This window comes from Diachasma alloeum, unplaced genomic scaffold, assembly GCF_001412515.2.
Source record: "Diachasma alloeum isolate Michigan unplaced genomic scaffold, Dall2.0 Dall_scaffold_00430, whole genome shotgun sequence".
NCBI classification, from domain to species: Eukaryota; Metazoa; Arthropoda; class Insecta; order Hymenoptera; family Braconidae; genus Diachasma; species Diachasma alloeum.
Window position 1 is genome coordinate 321,810 of NW_021680569.1, and position 22,966 is coordinate 344,775.

General features: G+C 37.9%; 1 protein-coding gene across 1 annotated transcript; it reads left to right on the forward strand.

Moving 5' to 3' along the window:
• The first annotated feature begins 468 nt into the window (after nt 1-468).
• On the forward strand, nt 469-20,393 carry LOC107042194 (transcription factor Sox-3). Its single transcript, XM_015263110.1, has 5 exons — nt 469-895; nt 2,249-2,514; nt 11,414-11,608; nt 12,851-13,005; nt 19,587-20,393. The coding sequence occupies exons 1-5, from the start codon at nt 891-893 to the stop codon at nt 20,133-20,135; spliced, it is 1,170 nt and encodes a 389-aa protein (XP_015118596.1). The 5' UTR covers nt 469-890; the 3' UTR covers nt 20,136-20,393.
• The last annotated feature ends 2,573 nt before the right edge of the window (nt 20,394-22,966 follow it).

Below are 22,966 nucleotides of genomic sequence, written 5' to 3' on the forward strand. Positions count from 1 at the left end.
CACCCCCCCCAGCAAGTGTAGCCCCTCATTTCATACCTGTTAGGACACCCAAGCGTTCGAGAAAAGCGACAGCGTTAATCAAAATAAGGAACACCGCAGGCATTCCAAGTGCACGCGCCTCCGCGTCTGGTCTGGTCTAACGTTGAGCGAAAAAAAAAATAATAATAAGAGATGTAACATTTCGAACGGTTAGGGTACTTCATTTTGACGCGGGTTCGTGGGTTTGCCGTTACAACAGCCAATCGTAATCTTGGTGTCGTATCGACTGAATCGCAGGGGCCACGCCTACGGAATGGTACGATTGGCGGAATAACAGCGTTGAACAACTGGGTGAATGGTAGCCTAACCAACCCGTATCTTTGTACTTGAATGGATTGAACAGTGGTGGGGTGTTGGAGAAACTGTCCGATGGGGGATAGAATGACCCAGGGCGGGATCATCACCACGAGCCCGACTGGAGTCGTTTATTCGCTTCGGGACAACCAACCTCGGAGCATCGTATTTTCACCATTTATTTTTCACATTGCGGTTGTGATTGTTGTGTCCACCTGTCGGCCAATCGTGATGAGAATAATTTCAGCTGTAATCAGTCATTAATTGGTCATTGTTGATTTCGTGCGGCGCATGGGGGACTGATTGGCACTTCGGTTGGGATTTTTTTTTTTTAGTTTTTCGTTGAGTTTGAGACAGTGACAGTGGAATTAAACAGTTGTGTGCGTGAAGTGACTTGTTTTTTGCATTTACATTCTGGAGTTTGACGGCCACATGACGTCGATTCAGTGAAATTCGTGATTGTCGTTGATTATTTTGGGGGGAATAGCGGATTAGGGGAACTGTTGGGTAACGGCTGTAAAATTGAGCTGGATTTTCAACGCGCCGCCGGCAACTTTATGAGGTAATTACGGTACTCTTGTTATTTGAATATTTCCAATGGACATTTGCGCTCAACGGAATTCTCGGGGGAGTTGTAAAAACCTCGAGGGTTTTATTGAATGCTACACTAGCCAGGTATAGCTGTCATAAATTTTTTAAAACGCCTGGGTGTCATAAACCGAAGTCCTGTCAATAAAAAAAACTCGTCGAACATCTCGCTGTCAAAATGTCCCCTCGGCCCCTCAGTTTTCGCGGGAAAAAACGCACCCGTCGTCATCACATCGTAGAAATCAAACAATACACAAACATCCTGTCACCCCGAGCCCGACCCCGTAATTTTCTCTCCCATTCCCACCTCCAAACACCACCTAATCACGACCAGAAGTATCCAAAACACTTCCCCAACGCGCGAAAAAAAAATCCCACACCGCCGACAATTTATTTCCCCCGCAGATGTGATATTCTCCCCAATGTGACGTCTGTTATAGAGTCGTCGACGAAAAATCCGTCGGTTGCAAAGCGGATGGCATTGTGGGGCCTCGAGACGCCATAAAAGGATCCTTTCATGAAAACTAGGGGCTGCACAATACAAATCGAAGGGAAGAAGAGACTCGGGAAAATATATCAAAAAGTGTAATAAATCGTTTTGAGTTTGTACTTCATCCCCTAACGTCTCATAACACACGCTCTAAACATTCAATTAGCGCTTCCTAATCTCAGCCCTTGTCAACAGCCATTACTTCCAGCATCTTTCGCGCCACGGGCTCTTGTCTGTACTCGTTTTACCCCCCGGAGTCCCCCTCCCGTGCCGCGCCCTGAATGGGCGCCTCTCGGGACCTTCCAGCGGTGACGGTCACCGCGAAGGGCTCAGGGGTCCTCCCCCATTGAACCTCGTCACCCCTCTCGTGACCTACGTATCTATTAATCCCCGCTGAATGACACTCGAGAGCTTTCGGGGGGTGGGGCACCTCACATTGCGCTTCTAACCCTAAATAAAGAATGATTTCTCGTAACGCCCGCCTCGGGGTGAAAAGCTCTCTCTCCTTGGGTCGACGATGAAAAACCGCATCAAGAGGCGCTTTTTTTTAATGAATACTCAAGGAGAACGGTGACGTAATTGTATTAGTTCAAGGGTCTCGAGTACCTCCGGGCCATATGCACTGGAGGGTGACATTTAGGGTGAATATCTCGAGATCATTCCCACCCTCGTGGTTTCAACAAAATAAGCATTCAATCTTTTCGTTCTCGGGGGTTTTTTTAGGTTTAATTAAATTTTGAATTTTAATTGGGGTGGAAATGTTTGCTGTTTTTGTTTTGTTATTTTAGTTGTGGATTTGAGGGTTAATTGGAGAGTTTTTTGATAATGGTTTTGCAGAGCCGGCGGAAATATGTGCGACGGTGGTGCATTCCAGGAATCACTACGGGGCATGCAGTGCTTGACTGTTGCATCACCACCGAGCAGCGTTGACGTGGGCCCGATGGCTGTTGCACTTGCTACTCCACTTCAGTCGGCGAAAAAACCGCCCAGTGAACACATTAAGAGGCCTATGAATGCTTTTATGGTGTGGTCACGACTTCAGCGGAGGAAAATAGCGCAGGATAATCCTAAGATGCATAACAGTGAGATATCGAAACGACTGGGTGAGTTATGCGTAAATAATATGAGGAAATGATTTATTTAGGCTCGACGTTTTTACGAAACTATCCGTTTGGTCAACATTTCGTCTCGCTTTTTTCTCAGCTGTCGATGAACAGTTAAACCGTTTGTGTTTTGATGAGAAATGTCATTAGAACGAGACTGATGAGTCCTAAATTTTTTTTAAGTTTTCAAATTACAATTCAGTTGCAAAATTCCAAAGTGAAATTATTTAAATTATTCAATTCAACTTCGTTTAATTTAAATGAATTATTAGAATAATTTCAATAAATATTCTTCGTTAAATTGATAAATTATTTTCGTTTTTTTATCATTGACCGAAAGAACAATTGATTTTTCAAAATACAATAATACCCTAAATTTTTAGAGAAAACAAAATTTCCAACAGATGAATAATCCATAATAATAATTTTTTTCATGAGCAAAAAAATGTTGAGAAGAATGCTAAAATTTTGAAAAATGTCTTTAAAACAAAACGGATAATTATTTTTTATTCAAAAAATTAAATTGAAATGTCAAGTGCGTTTCGGAACCCGTTGGGACTGCCTCAAATTAAATCGTCCGCTGCGCGGCGTTGTCGAGAGCTCGCTGAACGCGCCCGACAGTGTAGAGTGGATCCGGCAACGCTGGCGTCTAAATAACGCCGCGGCAGGTCCTCCCAAGCTGACCGCGGCGCAAAGTCACGTGCGTTGACCGCCTAGAGTTAACTGCCTGCACCAAAAAAATCAGTTCGACATAAACAAATTGTCCTCTCACTTTACCGCCGCTCCACCTCCCGATAAATACAGAGACGAAATAAAAAGAAATTCTCGAATAATAAAAGAGATTGCAACCCTTATAATGCGTGTGATTTTCAATAGATAAATCGGCCGAATGACGACGCACAATATACTCTGTATAGGATTACTCGTTATACTGCGGGGTTATAATACAAATACAAACGATAGCGGATACACGTCTCTTGTACATTATAAAGAGCAAAAACCCTATTGCACGGCAAATTATTCAGTAGACTTGCGCCAAACGATAAAGAGAGATGAAAATAAAAAAGAAGCGGCTTTTAGTCCAGATCCTCAATCGCGGTATAATACACATTTACAATGCGGTACTCAGGGCAACCCACCCGACAGTAGCTCCCTTATTCCGTCTCGTTAGTCGCACCAAAGACGAGGAAGAGGGCGACATTTCCTGCATACGCGGCCACCTCTCTCTCTCACTTACACTCGTTATATGCGTTTTGTGGGCATGTACATAATATACGGATACATGGGGTGAACCTGTGTGCTGAGAATCCATCGGGCGTGACGAAACGAGCCACCCAAAATCCTCAAGTTGAAGGGAAAGGGAGAAAAAAAAATTGTTGGAATACGCGGCTGAACGAAAGGCATTTCGCTTTGGCATTTCCATCAAATACCCGGAAATCCACAAAGATTTTACCCGCGGCGTCTCGCCTCTTCCTATGAAGGAAAAACCGGAGGAGGGATGCCCGGGGTATTTTCAACCCCATTCTATCCCAGAGGAGTCTGATGTTGTGTGCAACGTACCCTCTTTTCATCCCACAGCACTGCATTTCTTTCGCTCTCGCTCTCTCTCTCTCAGTCTCACTCGAGAAATCTCTCACAATAATTTCTCTCACTCTCATCGCTAATCCCCCTCTTTTCCCTCTTTTTCGATTCAACCGCCCATCTCCGCCTCCTTCGTCTATCTCGTCCTTGACGACAACGAATGAGGCGCAAGTGGCGTACATAACGCAGCGCTTGCGCATGCTAGGTGAAATTCAACCTCCCTCTTATGGTCGCGTATACCTCCCGCGGGGGTGCACCTACCTCAAACCCTTATGGCTTTTATTCGGTGGGTATTTGTCCCGTGTGTACCACACACCACTTTAGCATCAAGTATTACTGCCTTTTGGGTTTTTTATTAATTCCCCGGGTACTTGACTTTATCAATTTCAATCAGGGGTAATGGGATGATGGGGCTGGGGGGTGGGGGGCATTGGTGGAGTGGAGGAGGTGAGGATTGTTCTTCGGTTATCGTAGGGGGGAGGGGGGGAACATTGTTTTTCGAGTGCAGGTGCAAACTTTTCACTCGGTGACTTTCATTTTTGAAATTTTAAGTTGGGATTTCAAATCTGAGAGAGATTACCTCGAGAATTTAATAACTGTGAAGCGCATTCGATTATTTTTAAAATTATCAATGAAATTCTCATGGAAATTGCAATTTTTCAGGTCAATTTACGATATTTTTTGGGAAATTTTACACTAAAATATGATAATTCGGGGAAATTGACGAGAAATTTCACGTGTTTTTTTTTCTCGGGTAAATTCTTCAGCTTAAATTTTGAAATAATTAAAAAGTAAATGGAGGAAGAGTTGCTTGTAATTTATGATGACGAGGGAGAAAAAATTATTCGCTTTGCTCTTGACTTTTTGGAGGTGAAGGTGAAAATTTTTTACTCGACATTTCTATTTGGGATTTCAATTCTGAGGAGAATGACCCCTAGAATTTAATAAATTTGCAGCGCATTTCGTCATTTTTAAGAATTATTAACGCAATCCTAGTGAAAATTGCATTTTTTAAAGTCAATTTACACTATTTTTGAAAAATAAACTTTTCATTCGACGAAATTCATTTTTTTCAATTCCAATTGTGGTAAAATTATCTCTGGAAATTCAGTAATTTTGCAGCGTATTCGTTCATTTTCAAGAATTATTAACAAAACTAATGAGCATTGCAATATTTTAGGTCAATTAAAATTTTTTTGTGCAATTTTCTCTAAATTATTGTCATTTTCACTAGAGTTCAATTCCCTCGATAATTATAAGACCTCCATCTTCTGAAATCTTCACACTATACTGAAATATATACTCCAATCTCGAAATTTCACAGACATTTTTCCAAAAATACAAATGATTCTCTGAAATTCCTAAAAAGTTTCACCTGTAAATTTTTTCCTCACGAGATGTTTTCATCCGAAAACGTTTTCTTGACACAATGACTCCCTAGAATTGCCAAAAACATCAAAACCAATTTTTTACACAGATTTTTTCCTTTGTAAATGTTTTCTCGCTATTATTCACAATCCGAACAAAATAAACAAGCACTCGGAGAGGATTACAGGGGTGGGTTTAACTACTGCCTAAGGATTACACCCGACATGGGGAGGCTATTGTTGCGGCACCAGTAATTGATTAGACACTCTCGTGGACGATTGAATTTCACGGCTCATTGTCTTCTTTCATAATACCACTGAATCAATTCCACAACGCATTGATCAAATATTAAGAATTAATTCAGCTCGGTGATTCCTGGGTTTTACATTACACTCTCGAAAATGTGGGAACTCTCAGCTCATAAAGAGCGCGCAACACAGGTATTACAGAGAAAAGAAAATCTGAAACATTCTGCGAAGAGTGTCACACGGAGGAAAAAAGAATGAGAAAAAACGGGAACCGTATAATATTCATGGTTCTTGGCCGGTGAGGGTATGAGAGAGGAAGAGAGAGAGAGAGAGAGAGAGAGAGAGAGAGAGAGAGAGAGAGAGAGAGAGAGAGAGAGCGGGATCTGGGAAACGAGAATAAGGATATACCCCCGGACAACAGGAACCTGCGACTCCTCGTCCATTGAATCGCGCTGAGGACAATGTAGTACGCGCCTTTGTCACACGGACACAAAACACCCCACTATGGTTCTCTTGCACGCGCATACTTTCTCTTATGCGGGATTAAAAATGATCGTTTCCAATGTATATGTTTCGCATATACCTTTTCAGTGTTGAAAAATAAAAAGCGTGTTGTACATGGAGAGTTAAAGGGGGTGAAAATCTCTTGTGTTTGGGGGATCGAGGCTGTTTCTTAGGCGATATTTTGAGGCGGTGATCAGGGAATTATTGTTCATGGAATTCTATACTTGTTTTGGAAAAAAATTTCGAGGGAAAAGTGGCATTCCGAATTTTTTGGAGAGAATTGGAGAGTTCAATTGAATGTTCTGTTGAAAGATTAATATTTTGCACCAAATTGTGCTGAATGTTGAATTAATGTGAACAGTCATGAGTGTTTTTCCATGAGTTTGACTGAATTTTATTATGTCCATTGATTTTTTTATTAAATTGTGAGTTGTCAATAATGGAATTCATTGGAATTCCAAAATCACTGTCACTTAAGGACAAATCAATCATGAATTTTAAATTTTACTGAAAATTCGAGGGAATTCTACATTTTTGAGCAGCAGGGAGACGAGAATTCCACAACTTGAATTCTCAATTAAACATAGTATTTTCAGCACCAAATTACCGTTCATTTTCATGAACTGACATTACAAAAATTTATTCACTTGAATTTTCCTGATTTCTATTAATATTCCTGGAATAATCGCACCAAATAATAACAATTGCGCTAATGAACCAAAAATTTAATTGAATACATAAAAAAAGAGCAAAAAACACCGAAGAAAAATCAATAACATTAAAATTTTGAAACAATCATTTAAGAAAAGTTTCCTAAGGAAAAATATTCAGATTCCTCAACTTGAGTTTCCAATCAAAACATAAATATTTACTCCCAAATGCCCTTAATTCTCATAAAATAACATTTCAAAAATTTATTCCCTTGAATTTTCCTCACTTCCATTAATTTCCATCGAAGAATTGCCCTAAAATTGATAATTTCCACTAATTGTTCCCTCAAACAGTCAATTTTCAATCAACAACATTCTACCATATTTCAAAATTCCTCCGACTTACCTGCAGTAGAATTCCCCAAAAACTGAATCCCTAAAAAACCCCCAAAACAAGGAAAAATCCCCCCACTAAAACCTCGCACCCCTAAATTAAAAAATACCCCCGATAAAATATTCACCGACTGCACCACTTCCACCTCCCGCCCCCTCCTCTTCCCGAAAACTATTTCAAATTAGATTACTTCAGCTCAGAAGGACACCCAAATCACCCCGCGAATGTCCTCCATAAAACCTCCCGACATCTCCAGCCCCCCAAGAAGAATGACGCAACTCGCACAATACCACCTTTTCGAAATCACCGCCGAGACTCCCCATCCCCATCGCCGTTTCAGCCCTCCATTGTGTTAAAAAATTTGACGCCGGTTCAAATTGGATTACAGATTCGTTATGTGATACAGAGAAGAATAGCGAAGGGGTTGCCCCAAGCGCGCGAGAGAGAGAAAAAATAATAAAAACTAGAGAGAGAGAAACCGCTAACTCGAGAGGTGGAGAATAAATCTTAGTACTTTGGATAGCACTCTAATGTGCGGACACAATAATAAAAGCCAAACACGGGGGACGCCGTGAGTGGCTGCGCTGCGAGAACGGGAGGGCGAGAGAACCCTTCCCCCCCCCCTATACATAAACGTTAATAGCAGTGTGTGTATTGCAATGTGCTTAGACTATGTGGCCTCAACCAACATTGGTCCGTGCACGTTGGCCCTGCGAAATGCTGCTGGCAGGCATTCGTCGGGGCGCCACTGCACTCCTTTCCTCGACTCCCCCCCCCCCGTCCATTAATTAACAGGCTTTGTACTTTTAAACGATGTTAAATAAACGGCATTGTTCACCAGCGAAAGGACGGAAAGGCAGGCGCTATTGTGGGCCCTCGGAAGCACTCGGTCCTTCTCCCGGTGGCTTGAGGAGAGGAAAATTTTCAAGTGAGGGACAAGGAGAGATTGACGCACGTTTTGCGCGGGAGAATGGAGTGGGGGCGGGAGAGAGTCAACGCGGGGTATTGCTTTTACTTGAGAACCAACTGTACGTACCTAATACCGTCGGAGCCAAGGCTCGGGGTATTGTTCTAAACAAATACATAACCCTCCCGTCAATGCGCGAACCCCTCTCCCGCCGACGGCATAACAAAAACTTTTTTGTGGGAGTATTGATTGGATAAGCCGTAATGACTGCTTCAATGTTCGCAATCAATGGTGGAGTGAGATTCAGTCGTATTTTGGGGAATTGAGGGAATACAAATTTGGAACAAACTTGTTTGTCTGGATTTGTTTTGTTGGGGACAATTGTTTTGTTGGGAGGGGCAACATAATCGGTGGGGGATTTATTTGCGTCGGAGGTATGGAAATTGCTCGATGGTTGAGGAAATTACGTCGCGGTGTCGTAAGTGATGGCGAGGATTCACTTTGGGGAGATCGGCTCGCTTCAGAGGCATGTATTTATTTTGGGGACTGTCTGAGTGGCAAAGAGTTGGTTGATTGAGTGAAGTTTTGGGAAATTTTTAGCATTTTTTGGGATCATGGAAATTTCGAGGCGTTTCGTGAGGGGCAATTCAGAATCGCAGGGGGAAATCGATGAGAACTGGAAATTTCAGTTCAGCTATTCCCTGAAAATTGGTAGAAGTAAAAATAATTGTAAATATATTCTTGTTTTTTCAACTAATTTTCTTCTCAACCTTTTTAAATTTCTATTGAAAATTCAAATAGTTTCAGAAATTGTCATCTCAATGCTGTTAAAAATTCTGGAATTTCGCTGAATTTCCAGCGAAATCTGAAATCTGAAATTTTATGAGTTTGAGAACTGGAAATTTTAGTTCATTTATTCTCTGAAAATTGGTAGAAGTAACAAAAATCGTAAATATATTCTTGTTTTTTCAACTAATTTTTTTCTCAACCTCTTAAAATTTCTATTGAAAATTGAAATAGGTTCAGAAATTGTCATCTCAATGCCGTTAAAAATTCTGGAATTTCGCTGAATTTCCAGCGAAATCTGAAATCTGAAATTTATGATTCTGAGAACTGGAAATTTTAGTTCATTTATTCTCTGAAAATTGGTAGAAGTAAAAAAAATCGTAAATATATTCTTGTTTTTTCAACTAATTTTTTTCTCAACCTCTTGAAATTTATATTGAAAATTGAAATAGGTTCAGAAATTGTCATCTCAATGCCGTTAAAAATTTTGCAATTTGCACCTTAAATGGCATTCACTGTCACTCTCCTGATAATTACTAATCCATGAACCTCCAAACTCTGATAAAATTTATCTCGTCGAAAATTTCCAAAAATTGACCCGGAAATTTCAGCCCAAAAATTTTAACTGTCTCGTTTTTCATGAATGAAATGCAAAATGCAATGCCCTGAATTTTCCTCATTTATATTAATTCTCGTGAAATAATCAAACTGAAATCTATAGTTTCATTGATTTTCCCGTTAATAATTTATAAATTTCCGCTGATGAAATTTCGAACCTTCTAAACCCATCGTGACAGGTGTAATTCAAGCGCATGTATAGAAGCTTAATTACAGCTACTTGTTATTGTTTGAAAGGAGAACTGCTTTGTCGTGCTGTTGAAAAAACATTTTGATAAGTTACTTTCCTTCACGATTTTGTTGTGGCTGCGTTAGTTCTTGTTTTTTTTAACAGCTGAATGGTGAATCAAATTGATTAAGCAAGCATGATAACTCCCTCTTCGTACCCGTGATTTCATGATTATGTTGGATGATGTGGCACAATTACGATTTAACGAGGCTCGACGTTGGCCCCAAAAGGACGTGACGAAGGAATATTGTTACTGGTCCCCAGTCCGGGGGTATTCGTCACCCGGTCGTTATTCGAAGTTACAAAATGCTGGAGTTTTGGCTGAATGACGCCCGCCCCAGGTTGTGATTACGAAATTTCGAAGAATGCAAATGGTCTTTAGGAATTCTTATTCAAGAATTCCTGTTCACAAAAACGAACGGGATTTAAGGTGGAATAATTCACAAAATTTCTAGGAATTCACAGGAGAGCGACAAAAATTCGATTCAGGGGAAATCACTGAAAATTCAATGCAATTCCAAACGTTTACTTAAATTTCAATCGAAACATGAATATTCAGCACCAACGTCCGCAGAATTTTCAATTAATTGAAAATTCAAGAAAAGAGAATTCCTGAACTCCTGAATTTTTTTTATTTCTATCAATTTTCATTTCATGTAAATTATTCGTTTGTTAAAGATTTAAATTTTTTCCACATCAAATTTCAAGAGTAATTTTCCAAAAGTAAAACTAATGTCATTAATTTTTCTTGTGTTATGTTAATGATAATATTGAAATATTTTCAATGTTGTTGTTCATTTCCCTGGTTATTATTGGAAAATCAAAATGTATGTTTTGCATTAATTAAAAGCTTGAAATTTCATGTCCAAATGACCAGGAATTTACGGGAGAGAGACGATAAATTCGATATAGGGGGAAAAATTCTTGAAATTTCAGATTTCACTGAAAATTCAATGCAATTCCAAATTTTTGTGCGACAGGCAGACGAGAGTTTCCCAATTTACTTAAATTTTTAATCAAAACTTAAAAATTAAATACCAAATTAAATTAATATATAAATTAATACAATTTGACCCTATAATTGGCCTCGGCTGTTGTGTGTTAAACAAATAAATAAAAAACATCTGAATTTTACTGATTTCTATGAATTGTAACGGAATAATTGAGCTGAAACTCACAGTTTCCACTGATTTTTCCATGAAATTTCTTGAAATTTCAACGGAATATAAAAATGTCCAAAAGAGGTTTCAAATTTAAAGAACAGTGCCGAAAATTTCAGCCTCCTGAAGTCCTCCTGAAAAATCCTCGACTCTCCACACGTAGAGAAATATTCGCAAAAAAATTATATATCTTTTCTGTAATTCTGGAGCGACATGTGGTTGTAGGAAATTTTACGTACCTGCTACCGATTTTTTCCGGTGCATTCCGTAATTTTTATCTGAATCTCCTGTGAAAAATGACGATACTGTCACTTAAATTTTCTGAGTCGATTCCGTAATCGGTGAGTGAATTGTGAGTTCCGTAATATTTACTGAACATTTCTCTCCGTCCAGCTATAGCCCAAAAGTCACAAAAAGTCAAATAAAATAATGAAAAATTGTTCTTATGTTCCAGGAGCGGAATGGAAGCGCCTCCCCGAGAACGAGAAGCGTCCATTCATCGACGAAGCCAAGAGATTACGGGCAGAGCACATGAAGGATCACCCAGAATACAAATATCGACCACGACGCAAGCCAAAGACACTGAGAAAAGAGGGCTATCCCTACAGTATTCCCTACGCAAGTGTCTCGATGGATGCACTCCGAGCCGGTGAGTTATCAATCACCCTCCCACACATCCGTATCAATCACAATACCCAGCCCATAAAACATTTACGATCCCCGATAATAATCGCCCAGATAAGGCTCACTTCTCATCAATAGAAGTTGTACCACTTTATTACAAACACAAATATTTGAGTAACTTGATTCAAAAAAATCTCTATCGCTCCGTCATATCGGCCCTTCCAAACAGTATGATTAAACCTCTCCAGAGTTTCCAATGTTTCCCTCGAAGAATTCCCGTTGGAAGGAAATGAGAGAATAGGCGTCATGGTGTCTATTGTAACCTAGGTGGCACGTGAATGCGTCTGAAGGAATACCTTTTTGAGGGGATTATAGGTATAGCTGGTAGCATGGAACGATTTTTGGCTGGAATTTAACGAGTGAGAAACCCTGCAATCAAGTGATTTTGTCAATAATTTCCAGTGAGAATGCTAAATTCTATTAATTTTATCTCTAAAAATTAAGAATCAACTCCTAAAAATAAGAGGTTCATCCCTAAATACTACAATTTATTCTCTCTGTGAATTCGTAATAATCCCCTGCAGATAATTGTCGCTTCTCATCAACAGAAGTTGTAGTACTTTATTACAAACACAAATATTTGAGTAACTTAATTCAAAAAAATCTCTATCGCTCCGTCATATCGGCCCTTCCAAACAGTATGATTAAACCTCTTCAGTGTTTCCAATGTTTCCCTCGAAGAATTCCCGTTGGAAGGAAATGAGAGAATAGGCGTCATGCTGTCTATTGTAACCTAGGTGTCATGTGAAAAATCTAAAAGAATACCTTTTTGAGAGGATGATAGGTATAGCTGATAGCATAAGACGATTTTTACCTAAAATTTAACAAGTGAAAAAACTACCATCAAGCCATTTTGTCAATAATTTCCGGTGACAATCCTAAATTTGATTACTTTTACCCCTTTAAATTACGAATTGATTTCTAAAAGTAAATAATGGATTCTCAAAAAAAAAAACAGATTCATCCCCAAAAACAAAAATCTCGTCCCACTTCACTCTTAACACAAACATTTGGCCAACTCAATTAAAAAAAATCTGCATCTCACAATTCCTTCAAAACAGTATGATTAAACCTCACCAACATTTCCAATGTTTCCCTCGGAGACGTCCCATTCGAAGGAACTATAGAGAATAGGCGTCACGCTGTCTATTGTAACCTAGGTGTCATGTGAAAGATTTGAAAGAATACCTTTTTGGGGGGATTACAGGTATAGCTGGTGGGATGGGACAAGCCGGTATGAGCTCTTACTACGGACCAGCAGCAGCCTATGGATCACTTTCGGCAGCCAGCATGGCTGCCGCTGCGGCTGCGGCTGCCCAACAGTCAGCAGCAGCGATGTCTGGCCTCGGGGCACCTGGCCAGGTGAGTTTTTCCTTTTCTATTTTTCGATTCATATGACTACCTCTCACCTCCCCCCTCCTCGCTTCTCAGATTCGTCGTTACCCCCCTTGTTGAAAGAGTGTCCCTGAATGCCCGACCCAACACCTCGACACTATTGCCCCATTCTTTTCTGTACTCGGACTTTTCGTAGAAAACGCTCTCCCTCGCTCTCTCTCGCTCCGTCTTTTCTTCGTTTTTGTGTCTTTTTTTTGGTTCCCTCCTTCTTCACCTCCTTCTCCGTCGCTTTCTGACCCCCACGTCCTCTCGGAATTTACCGAAAGCTAAGGGGCCTTCACAAAGAAAATCCTATTCAATACCAGGATCGAAGAATAACGACAACAGGGAATAACAGGGGGGAGGGGTAGGTTTTCGGGGTGAAAATTTATTTTATGGTGTATAATTCCGGTGGGTGCCAATGTCAATCCTTGACCTGAGATTTTCCTCAATGGAGAGGTGAGGGGACACCTTGAGGGGCACAGAATGGTTGTAAACGGGACGATACGTGCCTTCTTGGGGGAATATTTCGCCAGGTATAGTTTTTACGTTACGAGTGTTTGCTGTTCGGGGGGAATTGGTTTATTGCCGGCTGTTGTTTCAGCGACGGGGGGCTGGAATGCAACTGGAGGTACCGTCATTCATTAGTTGTAAATGAAGAGTTGACGGTCCATTGGGGGATTAGGGGGTACCTGTGATTTTTCCGGACAAAATGGAATTGCAGGAACGACAACAAGAATTATAGAAGACAAGAATTATACTCTTCGAAGGAAAAAAATTTTTTTAATTATTTAATCAATGAGTTGGGGGGGTACCTCGTCCTTAGTATTTGTGTTATAATATCTGTTGAAGAGGTTGGAATTTCAAGTGTTGCTGAAAATTCGATGGAATTCCAAATTTTTTGGTAGAAGAAAAATTTGGTAGAAGAATTTTATGAATTCTAGGAACTTTCATTTGATTGAAATTTCCAAAAAATATTTACCTGAGTTTTCTTGATTTTTATTAATTCTCGTAATGATTCAACTAAAATTGACTGTTTTCATTGATTTTCTCGTTAAATTGCGAATTTTCAGTGACGAATTTCTTTGAAAGTTTATTACAACAGTTACTTGACAAAAATTTGCAAGAATTGCAGTTGACAAAGTTGCTCAATGAAGGACTCACTAATTATTAACGAGACCTTCAACAATTAACAAACGCCAGTTGAATATAATTAAGGAACATCTGTTAAAACACTTGGAAAAAATTCAAAGGAATCCAAAATTTAGAGCAACAGAAACAATAATTCTCCAAATTACTCCAATCTTCAATTAATTGACTACTAGAAAAAATATCCTGAATTTTCCTGATTCCCGTCAATTTTCATCGAATTATTCAACTAAAATTTGCAACTGTCATTGACTTTTCCATAAAATTGAGAAGTTTCGTTGACAATCCTTGAAATTTCCAAGAACTGTAGTTGGTAAATTGTCAGACCAGTAAAAAAATTATCAACGCACACCAGAAGACGTAAATTGCGAATTTTCAGTGACGAATTTGCTTGAAATTTTAGTACAACAATCACTTGACAAAAATTTCCAAGAATTGCAGTTGACAAAGTTGCTCAATGAAGGACTCACTAATTATTAACGAGACCTTCAACAATTAACAAACGCCAGTTGAATATAATTAAGGAACATCTGTTAAAACACTTGGAAAAAATTCAAAGGAATCCAAAATTTAGAGCAACAGAAACAATAATTCTCAAAATTACTCCAATCTTCAATTAATTGACTATTAGAAAAAATATCCTGAATTTTCCTGATTCCCGTCAATTTTCATCGAATTATTCAACTAAAATTTGCAATTGTCATTGACTTTTCCATAAAATTGAGAAGTTTCGTTGACAATCCTTGAAATTTCCAAGAACTGTAGTTGGTAAATTGTCAGACCAGTAAAAAAATTATCAACGCACACCAGAAGACGTAAATTGCGAATTTTCAGTGACGAATTTGTTTGAAATTTTAGTACAACAGTCACTTGACAAAAATTTCCAAGAATTGCAGTTGACAAAGTTGCTCAATGAAGGACTCACTAATTATTAACGAGACCTTCAACAATTAACAAACGCCAGGTGAATGTAATTAAAGGAACATCTGTTAAAACACTTGGAAAGAATTCAAAGGAATCTAAAATTTTGAGCAACAGAAACAATAATTCTCAACATTACTCCAATCTTCAATTAATTAACTATTAGAAAAAATATCCTGAATTTTCCTGATTCCCGTCAATTTTCATCTAATTATTCAACTAAAATTTGCAATTGTCATTGACTTTTCCATAAAATTGAGAAGTTTCGTTGACAATCCTTGAAATTTCCAAGAACTGTAGTTGGTAAATTGTCAGACCAGTAAAAAAATTATCAACGCACACCAGAAGACTTAAATTGCGAATTTTCAGTGACGAATTTGCTTGAAATTTTAGTACAACAATCACTTGACAAAAATTTCCAAGAATTGCAGTTGACAAAGTTGCTCAATGAAGGACTCACTAATTATTAACGAGACCTTCAACAATTAACAAACGCCAGTTGAATATAATTAAGGAACATCTGTTAAAACACTTGGAAAAAATTCAAAGGAATCCAAAATTTAGAGCAACAGAAACAATAATTCTCCAAATTACTCCAATCTTCAATTAATTGACTACTAGAAAAAATATCCTGAATTTTCCTGATTCCCGTCAATTTTCATCGAATTATTCAACTAAAATTTGCAACTGTCATTGACTTTTCCATAAAATTGAGAAGTTTCGTTGACAATCCTTGAAATTTCCAAGAACTGTAGTTGGTAAATTGTCAGACCAGTAAAAAAATTATCAACGCACACCAGAAGACGTAAATTGCGAATTTTCAGTGACGAATTTGTTTGAAATTTTAGTACAACAGTCACTTGACAAAAATTTCCAAGAATTGCAGTTGACAAAGTTGATCAATGAAGGACTCACTAATTATTAACGAGACCTTCAACAATTAACAAATGCCAGTTGAATATAATTAAGGAACATCTGTTAAAACACTTGGAAAAAATTCAAAGGAATCCAAAATTTAGAGCAACAGAAACAATAATTCTCAAAATTACTCCAATCTTCAATTAATTGACTATTAGAAAAAATATCCTGAATTTTCCTGATTCCCGTCAATTTTCATCGAATTATTCAACTAAAATTTGCAATTGTCATTGACTTTTCCATAAAATTGAGAAGTTTCGTTGACAATCCTTGAAATTTCCAAGAACTGTAGTTGGTAAATTGTCAGACCAGTAAAAAAATTATCAACGCACACCAGAAGATGTAAATTGCGAATTTTCAGTGACGAATTTGCTTGAAATTTTAGTACAACAATCACTTGACAAAAATTTCCAAGAATTGCAGTTGACAAAGTTGCTCAATGAAGGACTCACTAATTATTAACGAGACCTTCAACAATTAACAAACGCCAGTTGAATATAATTAAGGAACATCTGTTAAAACACTTGGAAAAAATTCAAAGGAATCCAAAATTTAGAGCAACAGAAACAATAATTCTCAAAATTACTCCAATCTTCAATTAATTGACTATTAGAAAAAATATCCTGAATTTTCCTGATTCCCGTCAATTTTCATCGAATTATTCAACTAAAATTTGCAATTGTCATTGACTTTTCCATAAAATTGAGAAGTTTCGTTGACAATCCTTGAAATTTCCAAGAACTGTAGTTGGTAAATTGTCAGACCAGTAAAAAAATTATCAACGCACACCAGAAGACTATACATGCCTCCTTGGTGAATATTTCTTCAGGTATAATTTTTACATTTCGAGAGTTTGTACTTCTGGGGGAAATGGTTTATTGCGGGTTGTATTTTCAACAAGGGAGACCGAAATTTAACTGTAGGTACCGTCGTTCAATAGTCGTAAATGAAGAATTGACGGTTGAATGGGGGGGGGGGATTATATTGTACCTGTAATTTTTCGAGAAAATATGGAAATTAACAAGGGTTTTTCTCCTGTCGTCTCGATTTTTAGTATTCGAGGCCATTGTAAAATCATAAAATAAAATTTCAAGGCGCAGGATGAGATATTTTTAGGCGAAACGGTGGGAATTATGGGACACGTGTTTCGTATTCATATGGAGAACGTGTGTAAACCTGACCTGGGTGGTATACACGAAATTACATGGTTATTGTATATGTTACTATTCATCATCGGCTTTTCCAAGCAACACATAATTAACGGGACACGGGGTATACCTGTCCCGGAGACAATGCTGACGTGTCGGGGAGATATTCAACTCTGCTGGTCCAATCATCAGCAAAATGGGGCTATTGTTTGGTTTCTATTATTTTTTCTTTTTCGTTGGTTCAATAGTCATTCACGACGAGAATTTTGTTTTCAATTCGGAGGAGAAAAGGTTTAGTTTTTAGGGAGACTGCTTTAAATATTTGGCTGGAATTTCCGGTAGAATTCTTGGAAATTATTATCTCGGTATAGTTCCACTGAAATTTCTAGGAATTTTGACATTGAGAATTCAAAATTTTAGGCAGAAATGGATGAGAATTCCGCATTTGACTTCAATTATTCCTGGAAAATTAATAGAATAGTAATTTAATAGTGAATATTCATTTTTTGGGTAAAAATTCACGGAAGTTTGGGAATTCTCGTCTTTCCGCCGCGGAAAAAAAAGAAATTTCATTGAATTTTCATTGAAATCTGAAATTTCATTATTTTTTTCTCGGAATTTCGTCACTGAGAATTTTTAATTTTTATTTTCTCAATAATTACCAGTGAAATAATCCAAAACTATCGCAATTTTATCTCTGAAAATCCACAACAGATTTATAAAAATCAGAACTAAATTCCGAAAAATTACAAAGTTATCGTTAAAAACGAATTTTTTCTCTACCAATTCAACAGAAAGAAATGTTGATTTTCGAAAATTTTTCGCTCTTCTGGGAATGAGTTTAGAATACGAGATATGTAAATTTGAGTGAGGCCAAGGATCTGGGAATGGAATAAAAAAAAATGTTTTTTGGCCCCGAAGTGATAATCAATTGGACGCATATACAGAACGAGGTATCGCAAGTGGAAGAACTAGACTGTGGTGTAAATCATACGCCGGGACAAAGCCGCTTAACGACCCGACAAAGGACCAAGCGCGCGGCATCTCAACGAATTATATATAGAATTGAGAATATCTTTCGCACCTTTTTTCTCCTCTTTTGACTCCCTTTCTTTTTTCACGTCCTTTTTCATTTTTATGTATTATTTCTTGCTCCCTCTCTCTCCACTTTTTCGTTGTTTTGTACTGTTTTTTTTGTTGTTTTCGTGTACACGCATGACTTCTTTTTCAAAAGAAACCGTAACGAAATTTATAGCGATTGCTACTTTTGTCCTCGTGATAAAAGGGATTCGTTTATACTAAATGCTTCGCCTGTTCCCTCTTTGAATATAACTCAGGAAATTTTTTTTTTGTGTGTCCACTCGGTGAATTTAGGGACATCTTATATTAGAATAATATAAGAATGATTGTAATAAAATACAGCAATTTTTGGGTGTCACGGGATTACGGCGACTACTTGTTGGAACTATCAATTTTTCAAATATATGTGTTACAGCACTGGGTGAAAAATGAATTTTTTGGATCAAAAAAATATTGCCACGAGATTTCTCGGGATTTTTGTTATGAAGGCTTAGGGAAACGAGGCGAATTGGAGGATGGGGGAGACGTGAATAAATAATTTATGAAATTACTGGGGCAGTTTGATACAATCAATGGGCATTACTACATTTAACGATTTGCTTCAATCTCCTGTCCTCCAAGAATTTTCTGAATTTTGGAAATTGACTGTTCTGATCAGTGAATATCGAATCGTGATTCGTTAATTGTTAAGTAGGGCCTTCAACTATTGACAGGCGACAGTTGAATAGAACTGAGGAGCTGTTGAAATACTTAAAAAAATGAAATTTCTAATTTCAATGGAACTTCAAATTTTTTAACAGATGGAAGACAAGAATTCTCCAACTTACTTGAATTGTTCTTGTTTCCATGAGTTTTCGTGGAATAATTGAAATGTGATTTTCAATTTCCATAGATTGTTTCATAAAATTCTGAATTTTAAATGACAAAATTCACTGAAATTTCGGTACAACTGTCATTTGACAAAAATTTTCAAGAAGGGTACATGTTAAATCAGCGAACCATTAAAAAAAATCATGAAGGCTCCTTAAAAGACCCAGATTAAATCATAAAAGAAGAATTATAACGCGAAGGGTCAAGTTCAGATGGTTTCCACGAGTTTTCGTGGAATAATTGAAGTAAGATTTGCAATTTCTATTGATTTATTCATAAAATTGTAAATTTTAAATGACGAAATTCACAAAAATTTCCATAGAACCGTCACTTAACAAAAATTTCTAAGAAGTGTCAAATCATCAAACCATTGAAATAAATTCATGAACGCCCCCCAAAAGACTCAGATTAAATCATAAAAGAAGAATTATGACGCGAAGAGTCAAGTTGACGCTAACCCCGATGATGAATTTAATGTTACAGGTGGTAAGCTCAATGGACGCAATGAAATATTCAATGGTAGAGGCTGAGAAGTACCGTGCAGCTGCCTACATGCCCCCAAGCACCCTAGCAATGAGCATGTACCCAGACCCAAAGAGTCTCGACTCGAGTCCCAAGTACTGGGATCGTGGCTACCTAGAAGCTAAAACTTACTTCGAACAATCAAAATTGTACATGGATCAGAAGCCAATGGGCGACTACAATCACACGAGCTACGAGTCCAACAAAATGTACGAGGATTCGAGTCCTGGTGGTGGGCCAGCCAGAACACCGCCGACGGCGGATTCACCTGATGTTCTCAAGCATCACAATACCACTGAGAGGACAACTGAACAACACAATTCGTCAAGTGCAAGCACAACGTCAACACCAACGTCTTCAGCCGCCAGTCCTGGCGCTAGTTTATCGGCTTATTATCCGGGTAGTGTACAGGCAACTGGATTGTTAGCTTCACAATATGCTGGTTATCAATCAACAACAACGCCTGGTAATGAAGCAACGTTTAGGCGACCACTCACCGTCATCTTCTGACCCGATAGGCCCTAGCTACAATCAATCGTAAGCAAATATCAATCGCCAATCTATCCACCTTGAGATAATTCATAGGAGCAATGTACAAAATGATAATACACGCACTGAAAAATTTCGTAGAATAATTTTATTCAACTTCTAGGGAAAATTCTACTGGCTTTTGGTCAATTCTGTTGAAGAATTCCAGTTTCACACACTGATAGAATGATTCATTTATTCCAAACGAGATTCGTTAACTATTAACGAATGGTAGAGTTGAATATGACCAAATGAATATTCGTTAATAGTTAACGAATGGTTCACTTGAATGGCGAAAGTCAAGTCAAACAAGGCTCCTCAAATATACATTCGTTAACTATTAACGAATGAACATTTGGTGGGACCGAATAGACCCTAACCTCCAACCAAAATCCATTCGTTAACAATAACTAATCCGTTCTATCAGTGCAGCCCCTTTTTAATAAAAAGAATTCAGTTCAGCATTTGTACTAAAAAAAAACAAAAACTGCGGAATTTTTTAATAGAATCGGTCACAAACTAATGGAAAGTTCAATAGAAATAAAATAGAATTTCCTACTAAGTTTTTTTGTGCGTGTATTCATGAGGAGAAAAATTTGTATTAGTAGAAAATGCCAATTTTTTTGTTTTGTTTTTCATTTTCTAATAAAAATTTTTCTCCGTCCATCAACGTATTTTAGTCATTTCAGGGGGAAAATAATTTCTCAAATTGGAATCGAAAAATCCCATCGTTTCCTTCATATTCTCAATTTAAGAACATTATTTCGCCTGTGATTGAAGTATTGAGATTGAATTCATTAGATTGATCATATGTAATTGTCTCAGATACGAAATTCTTCCTGCCAATTCGGAAAATTATATAAATGTACATAAATGAAATCCTAGATTTACGAATAGGTGATATAGCACTTGTAGATTATGAAAACGCGGTGTGACCATCGACGTAATACATCAAAATTGTTCCTTCTATTTGTTCTTTGTAATTTTATTAAAATTCGTGATCTGCTGGATCTCACGTTTGGAATGGTGATTTATTGAAATTCTCGCGTATCATCGTTGTTCAAGAATTCCCGCGCGCCGGGGAGTATAAATACTATATATACTGAATAGTTGTAATCGTGACAAATACTTGCTCATAGTCGTTGCAATGCAAAACGTACATAGGAGTTATTGTAAATATAAAATGTAGATTATTCTCATTATTTTCCTCGATATCTCTCTATCTGTTGTATAAATTCGGGTAAGTCTCAACTTTTTCATGAAGTTCAACGGTTTATTTTTAATATGGTCACCAACAACATGGCAGGATCGTGAGTACCTCTCTAATAACAACGATTATGCATATGCTGGAGCGACATTTAAAAAAATCACGCGAGCCCTTTTGAAAGTACTCGAAATTCATGTGTAAACATCTCATCGTCGCTTGCGCGTCGGACCTGTTCCTTATATTTATTCCTCATTCCTTATATCATTCCCCGTCAGCGTCAGTAATCCGATTAGCGACATCTTACGGACGCCTCAACAATTGTGTTCCGCACTTCGCCCTCTCAGTAACAGAATTTAGTCTATGATCCGCCGAATGACGCCCGATAAGATGTTTACACATAAAAAAGAATCAAAAATATTTATTCATGTTGTTCGTGTTGTTGTTACCGCCGTCGCTGCGCTGCTCTGTCGCTACACTGTGCTGCTAATAAATTATTGTTATCACAAAGAAATCGTTGAACAAGTCAACTAAATAAAATTGTGGGAGGGGGGGCACATTTTGTAATTGTCGATCAACGCGAATCATGTTAATTTACCCCTGACAACATCACAATATTCACTCATCGAGTCATTATTGATTATTATTTAAATGTTCTATTCATCGCACTCGTTACAGTCGACATTTCGTTGACGCGTTTTGTTAATTTTTTATCTCACATTTAATGATTATTTACGGAAAATGTGGGGTTTGAATGAATCATTGGATTGGTGTAATCCACTCATCACTGTGAATTTTCTAAACAACTGAGGGATCCGCTGGGGATTCACTCGTTGTCAACGACAAATGTTACGTCATTGTATAAACAATTAGGCAACATTATATTTGTAATTGTTAACAACTATCATAGTCATTAAGGTTAAATAAAAATGATACAATACATTGTAATAGATAGAATTTATCCTAACTGGAAACATCGTATTCTACTTGGAAAAAATGAAATGAAGAATAATCGGTAATTATTGTATCCCAAGTGGAGATGATAAATAAATATTACGGTAAATAGTACTCTGGGTGATTGGTTACAATTTATTTATCTCGAGTGGGGAAGTAATACCTAAATCATCGTGACAACAATGTGATGACGGCTATCATTGAGGAGCTCAATGCCCACCATCTACACCAAACAAGGGGGAATCCCTTTTTTGTCTCTCGCTTGTTCTCTCCCTCTTTCGACATTTCTTTTTTTTCTTTTTTATTTCGATGCTACCAGTGGCCCCAACACGTGGATGGATTTTTCTCAACCCATGGGATGCTCTACTGTCGCTGTTAAAGGAAAAGTCCATTGTCATATTGTTCTCGTAATCGAGGGTCGAGCGCTCTGTTTTTGAGTCGCTCGATCGATCGTTCGTTCTAGCGGAAGACAATAGCGGTTGTATTCCACCCCATACCACGGCGAAAACTACTGGCTATGAACGTGTACCAAAATAACAGGTGGCAAATATATGATTCTTTTCAGGGAATTCAATAGGGGATTATGGATTCACTGTTTTTTTTACTAGTTTAATTTGACGATTTTGGGGAGGCGAAGGGGAAAATCTTTGTGTTG